At 51.4% G+C, this 17,595-nt stretch overlaps 1 protein-coding gene across 2 annotated transcripts in view; it reads right to left on the bottom strand.

Moving 5' to 3' along the window:
• Positions 1-8,610: 8,610 nt before the first annotated feature.
• The window catches only part of LOC148821100 (A-type potassium channel modulatory protein KCNIP1), a 50,788-nt gene continuing 41,803 nt past the window's right edge, over positions 8,611-17,595 (bottom strand). For both annotated transcript variants that reach the window (XM_088932210.1, XM_088932211.1), the window contains exons 2-8: positions 15,753-15,877; positions 15,226-15,295; positions 14,271-14,341; positions 14,052-14,159; positions 13,862-13,966; positions 13,261-13,323; positions 8,611-11,373 (exon numbers count right to left, since the gene is read on the bottom strand). In XM_088932210.1, the coding sequence (XP_088788336.1) occupies positions 11,326-11,373; positions 13,261-13,323; positions 13,862-13,966; positions 14,052-14,159; positions 14,271-14,341; positions 15,226-15,295; positions 15,753-15,877 (590 nt within the window). In that variant the 3' untranslated portion in view covers positions 8,611-11,325. The remainder of the gene's footprint in view (positions 11,374-13,260; positions 13,324-13,861; positions 13,967-14,051; positions 14,160-14,270; positions 14,342-15,225; positions 15,296-15,752; positions 15,878-17,595) is intronic.

Below are 17,595 nucleotides of genomic sequence, written 5' to 3'. Positions count from 1 at the left end.
CACTAGCCCACACTGCCTCCCTCTCTCTCCCAGTATCTCGGTTCTAACCACTAGCCCACACTGCCTCCCTCTCTCTCCCAGTGCCTCAGCTCCAACCACTAGCCCACACTGCCTCCCTCTCTCTCCCAGTACTTCACCTCTAGCACTGCCTCTCTCTCTCAGTCCCTCAGCTCCTCCTCTCTCTCTTTCCTGCGGAGTTCAGTTCCCCTGGGCTGGGCTCCCAAACTGCAGCCTGGCGCTGACATTAATCACTCAGCTCTCTGCTCTCAAAAGTTTGGAGCTCAATTCATTAGCGCAGAGGGGGGGCACCTGTGGCCTGCAGTGCCCAGCGCCACCCCCCCTCCGCCCCCACCTGGCTCTTCCCTCAATCGCATTACCTCCCCCAAATGAAAACCGCGGTTTTAATCCTGCGCAGGGCTGGTGAAGCCTGATGCAATCAGCCTGGGAGCTCCCTGGGTGACTGTGGGCACAGGCTGCAGCAGGAGGGGAGACTGGGGGAAGCAAACAAGCAGAGACAGGAGGCAGTGTGGGGCCGTGGTTAGAGCTGAGGAACCGAGGCAGAGACAGGTGTAGAGACACAGGTGAGGGAGGCAGTGTGGGGCCGTGGTTAGAGCTGAGGAGCCGAGGCAGAGACAGGTGTAGAGACACAGGTGAGGGAGGCAGTGTGGGGCCGTGGTTAAAGCTGAGGAACTGAGGCAGAGACAGGAGGGAGACAGGTGTAGAGACACAGGTGAGGGAGGCAGTGTGGTGCCGTGGTTAGAGCTGAGGAACTGAGGCAGAGAGAGGAGGGAGAGAGGGAGGGAGAGCTGAGAAATCAAGATAGAAGCAGAGGCACTCTTCCTCCTACCTCCCACCTCACTGCCTCGTCCTCTCTGCCTCTCCCTGAGCAGCCTGTGCGAATCCCCAGAGCCGGAGAGGGAGACAGAGAGGGGGGCTCAGCCTGCTGGGGAAATTGGATCTGTGCGCTTCACGGCCGGCTCACTCTGTCCTGGTAAATGAGGTTAGGGGTGTAAATATTTTGCGCTGCTCTGCCTGGCGGTGTGCGGCAGTAATTGTTGTTAAAGAGGCAGTGATGAATGGTGTTAATGTACTGCAGGTCAGACACACTGCACTCTACTACAACAGAGAGAGAGATAGAGGGAAGGAGAAGTGAAGAGGGAGGAGTGGGAGAGAGAGAGTGATACAGGGAGAGAGGAGGACAGATCGAGGAGAGAGAGGAGGAATGAGGGAGACAGATCGAGGAGAGAGAGGAGGAATGAAGACAGATAGAGGAAAGAGAGGAGGAGGAATGAGGACAGATAGAGGAAAGAGAGGAGGAGGAATGAGGACAGATCAAGGAGAGAGAGAGGAGGAATGAGGGAGATAGATCGAGGAGAGAGAGGAGGAATGAGGGAGATAGATCGAGGAGAAAGAGGAGGAATGGGGGAGAGAGATCGAGGAGAAAGAGGAGGAATGGGGGAGAGAGATCGAGGAGAAAGAGGAGGAATGGGGGAGACAGATTGAGGAGAGAGAGGAGGAATGAGGGAGAGAGATCGAGGACAGAGAGGAGGAATGAGGACAGATCAAGGAGAGAGAGAAGGAATGAGGGAGACAGATCAAGGAGAGAGAGGAGGAATGAGGACAGATCGAGGAGAGATAATGAGGAGGAATGAGGACAGATCAAGGAGAGAGAGAGGAGGAATGAAGACAGATTGAGGAGAAAGAGGAGGAGGAATGAGGGAGAGAGATCGAGGAGAGAGAGGAGGAATGAGGACAGATCGAGGAGAGAGAGGAGGAATGAGGACAGATCGAGGAGAGATAATGAGGAGGAATGAGGACAGATCGAGGAGAGAGAGAGGAGGAATGAAGACAGATCGAGGAGAGAGAGGAGGAGGAATGAGGGAGAGAGATCGAGGAGAGAGAGGAGGAATGAGGGAGAGAGATCGAGGAGAGATAATGAGGAGGAATGAGGAAACCCAGGGCAGTAGGAAGGAGATGAACAGGAGAAGAAGAGAGATACACACAGAGGCGGAGGGGGACAGAGAGACAGAGGGAGAGAGGTGATGGGCACAGCCTGTACCTGTTTTCTTACACAGCTCGTTGGCCAGTACAGTAATCGTAATTATGGTGAATTAAGCAGCCTCTCAGTATCTCTGATTGTACCTTAATTGCTTTTAGTTTTAATTTCTATGTGTTTAACACAAATAGGACAGTTCTATTAGCAGTAAGTGGGACGTTTTAATAAGTTTCTGTGACCTGCGGGAGTCTAGGATCCTAATGTTTCACGGTAATCTTTCTCTCTCTCCCTCCCTCATCCCTGATCTCTTTCTCGTTCCCTTCATCCCTAAACTCAATTCAATTGAACGAGTTTTATTGGCCTGACTGATGAATTACGGTGTTGCCAAAGCAGATACAATCAAAACAACATCTACAGACATTTACAATACAAACATATCATAGGACATTTACATACAACATAAACACATAGAGCAGTATTGAGAGACGGGCTCCCTGCTCCTCAGGCTGTGACAGGAGATCACATACTGGGCTGCAGCTCTATTGAGTTTCCTCTCCCAGTAGGAATCGGAAGCTGTTCTGATTCTGGCAGGAGTGGGAATTCTGGGATTAGATTTGTTATTTTAGTGAAGAACGATGGTCTAATGCCAGAGTATTTCTCACAGTGCAGCAGAAAGTGCAGCTCTGTCCCTGCTTCTCCCTACTGGCTGTGTTGCCCAGTTCCTGTGGCCACATCATGGTCATTGAGCCTGTACTTCATCAAGGTCTGTTTCTCGGTCTGGTCAGATATTCAGCTAGTGTGTATTGTCTGTTTAGGATTCTGTAGCATTAAGGTTTGTGTTGTATTTGTGTGTGTGTCCCAGTGGGTGAGGTAGTGTTGTTTGGCTTGTCTTATGCTTTGATTGACTTTGATTCATGATGTTCTAGCTGTGCTGTCCTGAGGTTGGCTGGTGTCAGTGAGCTTCAGGACCAGCTGTCTGAGGGGGCTCTTCTCTGGGCTCAGCAGGGCCTTGTGGTGGTAGGAGCTCTGGTCAGTGTGTTTCAGGTAAAACCAAGATTTGTTTGCTCTATTCTGTATACTTATTAGTAATAGGTATGGGCCTAACAGCTCTGTTAGCTCATTGATAGAGATATTGATCGGTGTTGGACCAGGAGCTCAGACTGTTCCATACCTCTGTTAGCTCATCTCATAGAGATATTGATCAGTGTTGGGTCACTGTTCCACACCTCTTATAGCTCACTGATAGAGATGTTGATCAGTGTTGGGCCAGGAGCTCAGACTGTTCCACACCCCTGTTAGCTCATTGATAGAGATGTTGATCAGTGTTGGGCTCAGGCTGCAGCCCTGTCTCACCCCACGACCCTGAGTCGAGAACTCTATCCTTTTGGTTCTGATTTCCTCTGCACACCTGTTCTCTGTGTACATCCACTTCATCACGTCATAGACTACCTCCTACACCACTCAGCAGAAGTTTGTGAAACTCTCACTCTCCCCTTACAGTCTCTCTCACCCCCGCTCGTGTGGAAGGCTAATTAAAATAATCGTTCGACAACCAGATCTCTTAATTGCTTTGCTGCTCCCATCATCAGCTGGACTGAGAGAGAGGAGTCATTAGGAAAAGACATTAGTGTGATTGACTCTCAGTCCTCATTTATATCACATCATCTGTCTGTCTGTCTACTGCAGCTCTCACAAGAATGTAATCACCCAGAACACACTGTATATTAATCATATGGAATATGTCATAATAATCACTACAGACGCCCCTCTGGACACAAGGCAGATGAAAACTGCAAGTCGACTAGATGAGTGAGGCTCAGGGGCTGGCTCTCCAGTACCGCACTCATCCGACACTGACAGGCTGAAGGAACTGCATCTCTTCAGTCTCAAACACAACAAAGATCAATACCAGGGGACCCAACTCAAAAATTCACAATGCTCACAGAGACTGACACAGTCAGCCCAGCGGGTTATTTACACAAGGGGTGGTGGGTGTGTGGAACGTGCTGCACAGGACAGAAACAGCTGGATAAGATCCTCCAGTCAGGACAGGAGGTACTTCTTTACACAAAGGGCTCTGGGGGTGTGGAACAAGCTGCCCAGCCATGTTGCTGAGGCAGACAGCCTGATTTATTTTAAGAAACAACTGAACCTGGGATCAGCTATTAACCACCTGTAAAGAAGTACCTGCTGTTCACAGCGTCTGTGCTCTTCCCTGTAGTTTCCGCCGGTGTCATCTGGTTTGTGTTTAGCTGTTGATTCTGAACAAGTTCGCTGGATTGACTGTGTCGGCGTCTTTCACGATTTTAAACGCCGATATCTCTCCCCTCTCTTCGAGACTCTTCAATGGGGGTGACGTCACTTGTTAAAACAGCAAAGCTTTGGCTCGTGCCGATAGTATTCCTTCCTAGCCCCGTGCAGAACGAGCTGCACGCGCTCTCCTGCTGCGTTTCGTTTCGGAAAAAGATCATTTACTCTGTGCTCCAGGATGAGCTAATCGATCTTCCGATTCTTTGATTTGGTGCCAACGAGCTTTTCTTGAAATTACAGGTGAGATTTATTATTGTGCCGGAGCTCCCAATAAGATTTAAATTTGCACAGGAAAAGTACTGTAGGTCGAGCTGGTTCTTTCTGCGGTAGTGTAGTGTTCCAGCGCCATCTTGTGGCTGTACCGGGGCAGAGCACATCTTTGTAGGCAGCGCAAACTCGCAGAGCGCAGCGGTTCACTCCCAGCAGCGAGAATCATTGTGGATTCTACAGCCACAGACAGGCAACGCGCACAAAAGACAGAATCCGATACACAATCAAGACAACAATAATGATGACAATGAAACCTTTTCTCCGGGCGATGCTGATCAGCTCAGCAGGGTGAGATGGGACGGGTGAGTCAACCGTGTGTATAGACAGCCCTTTGCCGGAGCACCTCCCAGCTCCTGCCGGAGGACTGCAGGACTGCAGGCGCCAGAAGCCGACAGGGAATTCAGTCAGCCATGACAACAGGGGACATGTCTTCACACAAAGAGGTGGGGTATCTGGAGCTGCTGCAGGCTCCAGCTCTGGGCTCTGTGCTGCCGCTGGGTGAGCTCAGCTGCTCAGGTACCAGACAGCGTGTCCTCCTCTTTCTACCTGTGACCTCTGACCTGCTGGGGTGGCAGAGCCCCCAGTCCTTTTACTGCAGGGATGAACTGTCTCTGGAGTGTCCTTAAGCTGCCCTCGGGTTACCTAAACCACAACAGATCCACTACTCTGTAACAGACATCTGTCTGCATGTTGCTGGCGAGTTCAGGTAAACCCACTGCTGTAGTATTACATGAACGATCAGGAGTTCAGGTCAACGAGACAGTTTCTTCCCACACGCTGTCAGATGACAGAACTCCACCCCTACCGCTGGCTCACACTGGGTTTTTTTTAAGTTGAATGTTATTTAACTTGTTGTTGTTGCTGCTGTTCTGTGTTTTTGGTGATTCCTCTAATGTCTTTGTGTTGGAGCATACACGCACATAAGCATTTCATCGCACTTGTGCACATGACAATAAACTGAACTGAAGCAGTACTGGATTACATGAATAATCAGGCGTTAAGGTGAGTACAGTACTGTATTATTATGTGACTAATCAGGAGTTCAGGTAAATACAGTACTGTAATATGTGAATAATCAGGAGTTTGGGTACTTACAGTACTGTATTATGCACAGTAGTGGCCATCTCTCAGTTGTGTGTTTGTTCGTGTAGGTGTGTAAATGTGACTATGAATTTGTGTATATATGCATGCGTGTATCTTTATATCTATGTAGATTTGTGTAGGTGTACTTGGCTTGACTTCACCATTCCAAAATCTGATCCTTTTTCTTTCTCAGCTATCCAGTCGTAGTTCCTCTGAGACTTTAGCGGTTTGACAGCTGGTCTCTAGCTCTCCTCCGGAACGCGCTGGTGCGAGGAGGAATCCGTGGTGGATCCGTGATCAAGGCCACCAGCTCCTGCGGCTGCTGAGCCCCTGCACCAGCAGGCCGGACGGCTGGTAGGAGCTTCTTGCGGTGATCCTGCTTGATCATGTTGGTAATCATGTCTGTCTTTCGCCCCAGCGGTCCGACAGCTCCACGCTGGCCTCGTCTGCCCGGACGACGTTGTTCCAGGAGTCTTGCGGTTCGTTCAGGTGCTGTTCTGCAAACAGCAGGGCATTCAGGGCATTCCCAAGGGAATTACGAATGCTTACCGTATTGACAGAGTCCTTTAGATCCAAGAATGCAACCTTGGGGATCTTTGGGAGCATCACACAATCTGCTCTTGGGGTGATTTTGCTGGGACGTCCACTCCTGCAGAGTGTGGCAACTTTCTCCATTTGTAAATGATCCTCCTCACCCGTGGAATGATGGACTTCATCTTGTTTGGAAATGGCTTTATAACCCTTCCAGGACTCATAAGTAGCAGGAATTCTTTCTCTGAGACCAGCGGAGATATCCTTTGACCTAAAGATGACGTGTCACCACAATCCTGAATGCTACAGACCAAACTGCCAGTTTCTGGTTTTATATAGAAGTAGAAAGCACTTCCTGATGATCAGCTAATCGTGTGCATTTGTTCAGCAGCACCTGATTCTGATTACCTTCTATACTGACATGAAGGTGCACTTATTTTTTCACAAACGGCTTCTGAATGTTTTTGTTCAATAAATAATGACAAAGTAAAATTTGTGTGCGTTATTTGTAATAAGAAGTTAGATTTACCTACTGTTAAGACGAGGTGAATATCAGATATGTATTAAGGTGTAAAACCATAGAATAGCAAGAGGGTGTACTTTCTGTTTGTCCTCCCTGTATGTGTGTGTCCTGTAGCTGACTGGTGACCTGTCCAGTGTGTCGCCCTGCCCAGTGTCCTGCGATCTGGGACAGGCTCCAGACTGACCCTCACCAGGAGTGTCTGATCAGCACCCTCACCAGGAGAGAGCGGTGTCCGATCAGCACCCTCACCAGGAGTGTCCGATCAGCACCCTCACCAGGAGTGTCCGATCAGCACCCTCACCAGGAGTGTCCGATCAGCACCCTCACCAGGAGAGAGCGGTGTCCAATCAGCACCCTCACCAGGAGTGTCCGATCAGCACCCTCACCAGGAGTGTCCGATCAGCACCCTCACCAGGAGTGAGCAGTGTCCGATCAGCACCCTCACCAGGAGTGTCCGATCAGCACCCTCACCAGGAGTGTCCGATCAGCACCCTCACCAGGAGTGTCCGATCAGCACCCTCACCAGGAGAGAGCGGTGTCCAATCAGCACCCTCACCAGGAGTGTCCAATCAGCACCCTCACCAGGAGTGTCCGATCAGCACCCTCACCAGGAGTGTCCGATCAGCACCCTCACCAGGAGAGAGCGGTGTCCAATCAGGACCCTCACCAGGAGTGTCCGATCAGCACCCTCACCAGGAGTGTCTGATCAGCACCCTCACCAGGAGTGTCCGATCAGCACCCTCACCAGGAGTGTCCGATCAGCACCCTCACCAGGAGTGTCTGATCAGCACCCTCACCAGGAGAGAGCGGTGTCCAATCAGGACCCTCACCAGGAGTGTCTGATCAGCACCCTCACCAGGAGAGAGCGGTGTCCAATCAGGACCCTCACCAGGAGTGTCCGATCAGGACCCTCACCAGGAGTGTCCGATCAGCACCCTCACCAGGAGCGAGCGGTGTCCGATCAGCACCCTCACCAGGAGTGTCCGATCAGCACCCTCACCAGGAGTGTCTGATCAGCACCCTCACCAGGAGAGAGCGGTGTCCGATCAGCACCCTCACCAGGAGTGTCCGATCAGCACCCTCACCAGGAGTGTCTGATCAGCACCCTCACCAGGAGGGAGCTGTGTCCGATCAGCACCCTCACCAGGAGCGAGCAGTGTCCGATCAGCACCCTCACCAGGAGTGTCCGATCAGCACCCTCACCAGGAGTGAGCAGTGTCCAATCAGGACCCTCACCAGGAGTGTCCGATCAGCACCCTCACCAGGAGTGTCCGATCAGCACCCTCACCAGGAGTGAGCAGTGTCCAATCAGGACCCTCACCAGGAGTGTCCGATCAGCACCCTCACCAGGAGTGTCCGATCAGCACCCTCACCAGGAGCGAGCGGTGTCCGATCAGCACCCTCACCAGGAGTGTCCGATCAGCACCCTCACCAGGAGTGTCCGATCAGCACCCTCACCAGGAGTGAGCAGTGTCCAATCAGGACCCTCACCAGGAGTGTCCGATCAGCACCCTCACCAGGAGCGAGCAGTGTCCGATCAGCACCCTCACCAGGAGTGTCCGATCAGCACCCTCACCAGGAGTGAGCAGTGTCCGATCAGCACCCTCACCAGGAGCGAGCAGTGTCCGATCAGCACCCTCACCAGGAGCGAGCGGTGTCCGATCAGCACCCTCACCAGGAGTGTCTGATCAGCACCCTCACCAGGAGGGAGCTGTGTCCGATCAGCACCCTCACCAGGAGTGAGCAGTGTCCGATCAGCACCCTCACCAGGAGGGAGCTGTGTCCGATCAGCACCCTCACCAGGAGTGAGCAGTGTCCGATCAGGACCCTCACCAGAAGGGAGCAGTGTCTGATCAGGGGTGTGTTCATGAAAGCAAAGAACATCACTCTGAAAAGGTCCTCTTAAAATTTTATGTTAAATATTCTTTTTTACAACATCTCAACAGGAAAAGTAATGATGGTCCCAGTGTCTGAGAGTCTGCACGGCTGAGCGTCTGTCTGTGGGGGTTCTGAGAGTCCGTCCGGGAGAGCAGGGGCAGGACAGGGCCGAGACTCGGGGCCCAGTCCAGCTGCCCATCCGTCTGGCAGTCAGGGCTTCATCTTCGTTCTTCGCTCTGCTCTCCCTCTCCTCTCTCGGACAGTCGCGCCATCGCCTCAGTGTGCTGTCGAGAGAGTCGGGAAGGACACGGCCTAGGGAAGTCAGCGGGGGTCTCTATAACTTCCCGTTCCACTTCCTGTCACTCTCCGCGAGTCACAGAGCATCACAGTGCATTGGTGGCTGGTTTGGGCTCTCCGGCGCCCTCTCCTGGTCAGGGCATGAACACAGAACAAGTGCAACACTTGGCTGCCCCATCCCCACCCCTTTGCACACTGCAGTGGGGCATCCGCAGGCTCCCTTAAACACCCCCTTCCTCCCTCCCTCCTTCTCACTCTGTTCCTCCAAGGAAACTCCAGTCCAAGGCCCTGGGCGTCCTGACCCCAAGAGCAAGCGGTCAGATCTCCAGTGGGGACACTACTGCTGGACCCCTGAGCAAAGTACTTCACCCTCAAAACATACTGGCTCTGTACATGTGGCCCAGAACCTGGCTTTAAAAAACAGATTATTAGAATGACTAGGAGCTGGTTTGGCAGGTACAAGGCAGATAGATCGGTGATCAAACTTAAATGGTCTGAGCCATGGGGCAGCAGTCCATCTCTCTCAGTCAGCAAGGAGCTGCAGGACCCCATTGCTTTGTCCTTTGTACAGTATGTCTTCACTCTAATGAACCGAGCTAACGATCACAGTGAGCTGGACTAATTAACCCAGTAATTAACCCAGTGGAGTAATTTGAGAGCTGTAGCTCTCCGGAACCAGAGCTGCTAAAATCTAAACCTGCCGGAGGGGCAGGAAGAAAATTTGCGGCCGGTCCAATTAAGCAATTAATTGATTCAATTAACCAATTAAGGCTGTAGCTTGAAAGAAGAGCAGTAGACCCTCCAGCTTCTTCAAGACCAGGGTTACGGTGACCCAGGGGAAACTCAGAGGTCACACAAATCCCTGGTGTCAGTCTCCGCACTTCTGTGTCTTCTCACAGAGTGCTGATGGACCAGAACACAGGCTGTCAGGCTGGTGTTCAGGGCTTCTGTGGCAAAACCCCCTTCTTACCCCACGCCAAGCATCACCCCCTATTGGGACAATTGAACAGCCAAGTCGTACAGCTCACAAAACATTCACAGACAGACACACCCCCCACACACGTGTCAATCAGAATGTAAAGTAGCCCATATGCAACAGGAACTGTAAACAACAGCAGTTACCATAACAACAGGAGCGGCACCCATGGCAACAACAAGAGAGACAACAGCGTAGAGACGCATGGTGGACACGCCCCCCGGCTGGGGCTCGGACACACACACCAGACACTGTTCACTCCAGCACTGGGCAGCTCTGAATGCACGAGTCAGCTGATGGGCTGTGCACTCATAACACAACAAAGATATGCTCCTTTAGTGTAACACAAAACAGCTAGCAATGCTGGTAATAATGTTAACACCACTAGTTGTACTACTGCTACTCCTAACAACTCTACTATGAAGTTATAGCCAAATATCAACAAGGTTACACAGCAATGTAGCTTCTTTGAGAATATGACACTGTCTTTTACCATATTAGCAGAGCAGCAGACACCTCAGAGAGACGTTTCCATATCAGACCATGAAAGGTGCTATATAAAATAAAGGCTGTTATTTTTATTGTTCAGTTGTTGGTGCCTTCTCCTTCACCATCACAGTGAGGGTTTGTCTGCCACTGGTGTAGTACCACACCTCTCCACCAGGGGTCTGCCTGTCACTGGTGTAGTACCACACCTCTCCACCAGGGGTCTGCCTCTGTCTTCTTGCAGGAGTTGAACCCTGCAGGCTGATCCCTATTTAGTGAGGCCTCGCTTTTAAAAGAGAAGTGCAAGCCGAAATAACCTGCTAACTAATTAGAAGAGCAGAACCTTTAATAAAGAGCCAGAAAACATGAAAAAGCAGAACGGCATGCCAACAGATTCACAAAACAATTGTCAAAAACCGCTCCAACACTGGTGGAAACAAATGTCCTGGACGACTCAGTGTCTCTCAGACTCTCCTGGTGTCTCTCCAAGTCATTCAGGAAGCAGGAAGCAACACAGTGGAAGGAATGCAGGAGCAGGGGTGAAGCTCAGAGCCCACAGGACACACAGGCACAGAGACACTGGCAGGGCCGGACTGGGCGGACAGGAGAGGGAGGACCGGCACGCGCCCGCAGGGGGCGCCACCTCCCTCCCCTCTCTCGGCAAGGGTGGCAGCATGCATTAGAAACAGGGCGGGGGGGGTCTGGGAGCAGAAGCCCACCCCCCCCTCCCCACCGCAAGACACACAAGCACACAAACGAGATCCAGGATGCAAGACAAGCACCCCCACTGGCGAGCTCTCCGGGGGCTCGGGCTTGGCCAGGGGGGCAGGGGGCGGGGGGGAGTCCCAGTCGCTGAGGGGGGGCCTTGGGGGCAGGAGAGTGTCTGGTCACACATCTTCTTGACAGCGTTGGCTCTCCTCTAACTGCCCTCCTCTCTCTCTCTCGCTCCCTGCTGTTCTTGCTGTTGCTCCCCCTTTACATCACGTTCTCGAAGAGCTGCAGGGAGTGCATGATGTTCTCGTCCTGCACAGAGAGCACACAGTTAGTGTAGGGACCAAGCTAGCGCAGAGTCCTCATTGATGACACAGATACAGATGCCCAGAACTGCACTAGATGGTGAAATGACATCACCTATCAGTCTGCCCTGAGAAGGAGGGCAAGGGAGGGCAGACAGAGAAGCTCTTTCTGCTGCACTGGCAGTAATACTCTGGCGTTAGACCGTCAGTCTTCACTAAAATAGCGAATCTCATCCCAGAATTCCCACTCCTGCCAGAACTAGAACAGCTTCTGATCCTACTGGGAGAGGAAAGTCAATAGAACCGCAGCCCAGCGTGTGATCTCCTGTCACAGCCTGAGGAGCAGGGAGTCAGACTAATACTACATTTTCTGTTGTAAAGATTTTTAATCGTCTTGTAATCCTCATGCCAAAAAAGATGTTTGAATGTGAAGAAGAAATGGAGGAAGAGAGAGGAGGAGGAGGAGGAGACAGGAGGAGAATAGAGAGCAGGAGGAGAGAGAGGAGGAAGAAGAGAGAGGAGGAGAAAGAGAGGGAAGGACAAGGGCAGATTCAAACCCGGACACGTATAGGGCACCTGTGTGAGCAGTACTGCAGGGAAGTTTTTTAACAGCACAATCAAAACCTGAAGTCTGTTACTGAGCACAAAACCCCACAGCCCTGTACTGACTGAAAGTGTTCTGAGTCAGAGTCGGAGGGGTACAGAGTCCTGGGTCAGTCAGAGTCAGAGAGATACAGAGTCCTGAATGAGAGTCAGAGGGGCACAGAGTCCTGAGTCAGAGTCAGAGTCACACAGTGTCCCGAGTCAGAGTCAGAGAGGCACAGTGTCCTGGGTCAGAGAGGCAAAGAGTCCTGGGTCAGTCAGAGTAAAAAAAAAACAGAGTCCTGAATGAGAGTCAGAGGGGCACAGAGTCCTGAGTCAGAGTCAGAGTTACACAGTGTCCCGAGTCAGAGTCAGAGAGGCACAGAGTCCTGAGTCTGAGAGGCAAAGAGTCCTGGGTCAGTCAGAGTCAGAAAGGCACAGAGTCCTGAGTCAGAGGGCCACAGAGTCCTGAGTCAGAGTCAGAGGGGCACAGAGTCCTGAGTCAGAGAGGCAAAGAGTCCTGATCAGAGTCAGAAAGGCACAGAGTCCTGAATCAGAGTCAGAGAGGCGTAGAGTCCTGAGTCAGAGGGCCACAGGGTCTTGGGTCAGTCAGAGTCAGAAAGGCCCAGAGTCCTGAATGAGAGTCAGAGGGGCACAGAGTCCTGAGTCAGAGTCAGAGTCACACAGTGTCCCGAGTCAGAGTCAGAGAGGCACAGTGTCCTGGGTCAGAGAGGCAAAGAGTCCTGGGTCAGTCAGAGTAAAAAAAAAACAGAGTCCTGAATGAGAGTCAGAGGGGCACAGAGTCCTGAGTCAGAGTCAGAGTTACACAGTGTCCCGAGTCAGAGTCAGAGTCACACAGAGTCTCGAGTCAGAGTCAGAGAGGCACAGAGTCCTGAGTCTGAGAGGCAAAGAGTCCTGGGTCAGTCAGAGTCAGAAAGGCACAGAGTCCTGAGTCAGAGGGCCACAGAGTCCTGAGTCAGAGTCAGAGGGGCACAGAGTCCTGAGTCAGAGAGGCAAAGAGTCCTGATCAGAGTCAGAAAGGCACAGAGTCCTGAATCAGAGTCAGAGAGGCGTAGAGTCCTGAGTCAGAGGGCCACAGGGTCCTGGGTCAGTCAGAGTCAGAAAGGCCCAGAGTCCTGAATCAGAGTCAGAGAGGCACAGAGTCCTGAGTCAGAGGGGCGCACAGTCCTGAGTGAGAAAGGATTGCCATCTACAGAGCTTGTCCTGTGAGGAGTGAGACTGGCAGTAGTGTTTGGCTCTGTGTCTCTCCTCACCCATACCAGCACAGAAAGTGGCCTGGCAGTGGACATACCTCCTGACATGATGCGATAAACTCATCCAGAGTGACCACTCCGTCCTTGTTTTTGTCCATTTTCTGTGAATAGACAGACAGGCAGTGAGAGACAGGGAGGGACAGGGAGGGATTAGAGAGACAGGAAGAGAGGAGAAGGACAGGGAGGGATGGAGAGGGAGAGAGAGAGGAGAGAGGAGTTCAGTACTTGTGCACATGATGGTGGACAATTGGGCTGCTGTAAGGTCAGGTGCACAGGGTGTGTGATTGTGTAGCACAGTGCACAGTTGTGTAGTAGAATACGCAGTTGTGTAGCAGAGTTTGTAGTTATGTAGCACAGTGTGCAGTTGTGTAGAGAAGTATATGGTTGTGCAGTTCTGCATTAGAGTATGCAGTTGTGTATTGCAGTGCTCAGATGTATAGTAGTGTATGTGGTTGTGTAGTAGAGTATGCAGTTGTGTAGCGGAGTGTGTGGTTGTGTAGAACAGTGCAGTTGTGTAGTAGAGTATATGGTTGTGTAGCACGGTGTGCAGTTCTGTAGTTGTGTATTGCAGTTCTCAGGCATGTAGTAGTGTATGTGGTTGTGTAGCAGAGTGGGCAGTTGTGTAGCGCCGATCCTGACCTGAAAGAAGGCGTCCACATGTTGCTTCGGGGCCTCCACCCTCAGCGCAGGGTAGGTGTACTTCCCCATCATGTCATAGATCGCCCGCACAATGTCCGTCATCTCCTGCAACACAGCCAGCCCAGTCAGCCAGCCCACTCACAGAGAGAGTCGCAACACACACAGCGCCCCCTGACCCCCGACCCCTGACCTCCTTGTTGATGTATCCATCCCTGTTGATGTCATACAGGTTAAAGGTCCACTGGAGCTTCTCCCGCACTGAGCCTCGCAGCAGGATAGAGAGAGCCATGACAAAGTCCTGCAGGGACAGGGAGAGGAGGGAGAGAGAGGGGAGGTAGAGAGGAGAGAGAGGGAATGAGACAGAGAAGCCTGTAGACAGGAGAAGCACTCGCAGGTGTGCACTACTCACCTCGAACTTGATCGAGCCGTTGTGCGCAGAGTCGAAGGCGTTGAACAAATAGTGTGCGTAGGTGCTGGCGTCTGGGAGCAGAAGACACAGTCAGGGAGAGACACACAGCACACAGCACACAGCGCACACAGCGCACACAGCGCACAGCACACAGCACACAGCACACAGCACACAGCACACAGCACACAGCACACACACAGCACACAGCACACAGCACACAGCACACAGCACACAGCACACAGCACACAGCACACAACACACACACAGCACACACACAGCACACAGCACACACAGCACACAGCACACACACAGCACACAGCACACAGCACACACCACACACCACACACCACACACAGCACACACAGCACACACAGCACACAAAACACAACCCAAACACAAAATACAACACACACAACAGAGTACACACACCAAAGACAACACACACAGCAAACACACCAAAGGCAAAACACACACACACCAAATACAACACACACAGAACAATCACCCTGCTCCCCAGCACCTCTGAAATTGAATTAAAAATCATCGCTTAAAAGTGTTATTTGAAAGAAAAATGGCTAATCCCAGAGTATTTCTCACAGTGCAGCATAAAGTACATCTCTGTCTCTACTTCTCCCTGCTGGCAGTAAGAGCACAGCCTGTCCTCTCTGGACAGTCAGGTCTGTCTGTGTCCAGTTTCTATGGCCAGGCTGTGGTCACTGAGCCTGTCCTCTCTGGACAGTCAGGTCTGTCTGTGTCCAGTTTCTATGGCCAGGCTGTGGTCACTTTATTGCTCTGTTCTGTATGCTGATTAGTAATGGGTATTGACCTAATTCGGTCCTGCTCGCATTGTTAGGTGTTTTTTTCTGCACATGGAGAATGTTTTTCAATGGGGTGTTTGTCCTGTTTAGCGTGATCCCGGTCTGTGTCTGTCAGGCGCCCTGCCTCTCCGCCTCACCTCCATGTGGGAAGAACTGAGAGTAGATCTGTTTGAACGTCTCTTCGTTCACCACTCCGCTCGGGCACTCCTGAAAGGGAGAGGGAGGGCGGAGGAGGAGAAAGATGCTTTAGATTACACAGTACAAACACATGCTAGACACAGTGTGACATACATGGCTGGAAAGCTTTGTTCCAGACCCCCACCACCCTCTGTGTAAAGAAGTGCCTCCTGTCCTGACCCTGAAGAGATTCAGTTCCTCCAGCCTGCCAGAGTAGGGCATTCTTTAAGCGCAAGAATAGATCTGGTAGTTTGTTTCTGGACTGATTCTAGAGGAGCAATAACTATTTAGTTAGTACGGTGACCAAAGTTGTACCATATTAACACAGTCACTTGAGTGATACAGAGACAGAGGCAGTGGAGGCACAGACAGGAGACACAGAGAGAGGAGCACAGGGACTGGAGTGATGCAGAGACAGAGGCAGTGAGTGAGGAAGGAGGTACAGACAGGAGACACAGAGAGGGGAGCACAGAGAGAAAGGAGGTACATTTTTGAAGCCGCGGTAGAGGACTTGCAGCTCTCGGCGGGTGAAGTTGGTCTGGGATTCCAGCTGCTCCAGTCCTTCTGGCCTGTGGCAGACCATCGTCATCTCCAGCTCATCCTCCACCTTGTCTACAGAGAGAGACAGGGACAGGGAGAGAGAGGGAGGGACAGGGAGAGGGAGAAACAGGGAAAGAGAGGGAGAGGGAGATAGACCATCAGTTCATCTGGGAGTTTTGACCTGGCAGTGAAGGCACTGGAGGAGAAGGCACACAGGGCTTTCTATGCCATTAGATAGAGGCTCTACAACATCACCCCCCCCCCCATAGAAATGCAAATATTTGAATGTGAAATCCAACCCATTACTCCATATAGCAGTGAATTGTGGGGTCAACTCTCAGACTAGGTTTATACTAAATGAGAAAAACACCCCATTTTACTGCACACAGAGTTCTGTAAAAACATCCTTTATTCGAAGAAAAAAACTCCAAACAATGCATGCAAGGCAAATACCCACTGTTGATCAACATGCAGAAAAGAGTAATAAAGTATCGCCTTCATCTAAAAAGCAGTGACCCAGGCAGCTGGTTCTGAAGCTCACTGGCCCGAGCCACACCGACACCAGCCAGCCTCGGGACAGCACTGCTGGAGCACCACAACTCAACCACATCACAGCACAGATCAAACAATATCTCACACACTGGGACACACACACACAAACACAACACAAACTGGAATGGTACTGGTCCCTGAAACAACACTACACACTGGCTGAGTACCAAACCAGGGTGAGACACAGCACCTGGACACAGACAGACCTGACTGTCCAGAGAGGACAGGCTCAGTGACCACAGCCTGGCCATAGAAACTGGACACAGACAGACCTGACTGTCCAGAGAGGACAGGCTCAGTGACCACAGCCTGGCCATAGAAACTGGACACAGACAGAACAGACACACTGTACACTGACCACACACAGTGTTGATCACACACTACACTGGCAATGACACAGACACACTGTACACTGACCACACACAGTGTTGATCACACACTACACTGGCAATGACACAGACACACTGTACACTGACCACACACAGTGTTGATCACACACTACACTGGCAATGAGACAGACACACTGTACACTGACCACACACAGTGTTGATCACACACTACACTGGCAATGACACAGACACACTGTACACTGACCACACACAGTGTTGATCACACACTACACTGGCAATGACACAGACACACTGTACACTGACCACACACAGTGTTGATCACACACTGCACTGGCAATGACACAGACACACTGTACAATGATCACACACAGTGTTGATCACACACTACACTGGCAATGACACAGACACACTGTACACTGACCACACACAGTGTTGATCACACACTACACTGGCAATGAAACAGACACACTGTACACTGATCACACACAGTGTTGATCACACACTGCACTGGTAATGACACAGACACACTGTACACTGATCACACACAGTGTTGATCACACACTGCACTGGCAATGACACAGACACACTGTACACTGACCACACACAGTGTTGATCACACACTGCACTGGCAATGACACAGACACACTGTACACTGACCACACACAGTGTTGATCACACACTGCACTGGCAATGACACAGACACACTGTACACTGACCACACACAGTGTTGATCACACACTGCACTGGGAATGACACAGACACACTGTACACTGACCACACACAGTGTTGATCACACACTACACTGGCAATGACACAGACACACTGTACACTGACCACACACAGTGTTGATCACACACTACACTGGCAATGACACAGACACACTGTACA

Source organism: Atractosteus spatula, chromosome 14, assembly GCF_055471065.1.
Source record: "Atractosteus spatula isolate fAtrSpa1 chromosome 14, fAtrSpa1.hap1, whole genome shotgun sequence".
Classification (NCBI taxonomy): domain Eukaryota; kingdom Metazoa; phylum Chordata; class Actinopteri; order Semionotiformes; family Lepisosteidae; genus Atractosteus; species Atractosteus spatula.
Note: the sequence above shows the minus strand (reverse complement) of the source record. Positions and strands in the feature narration are given on the sequence as shown.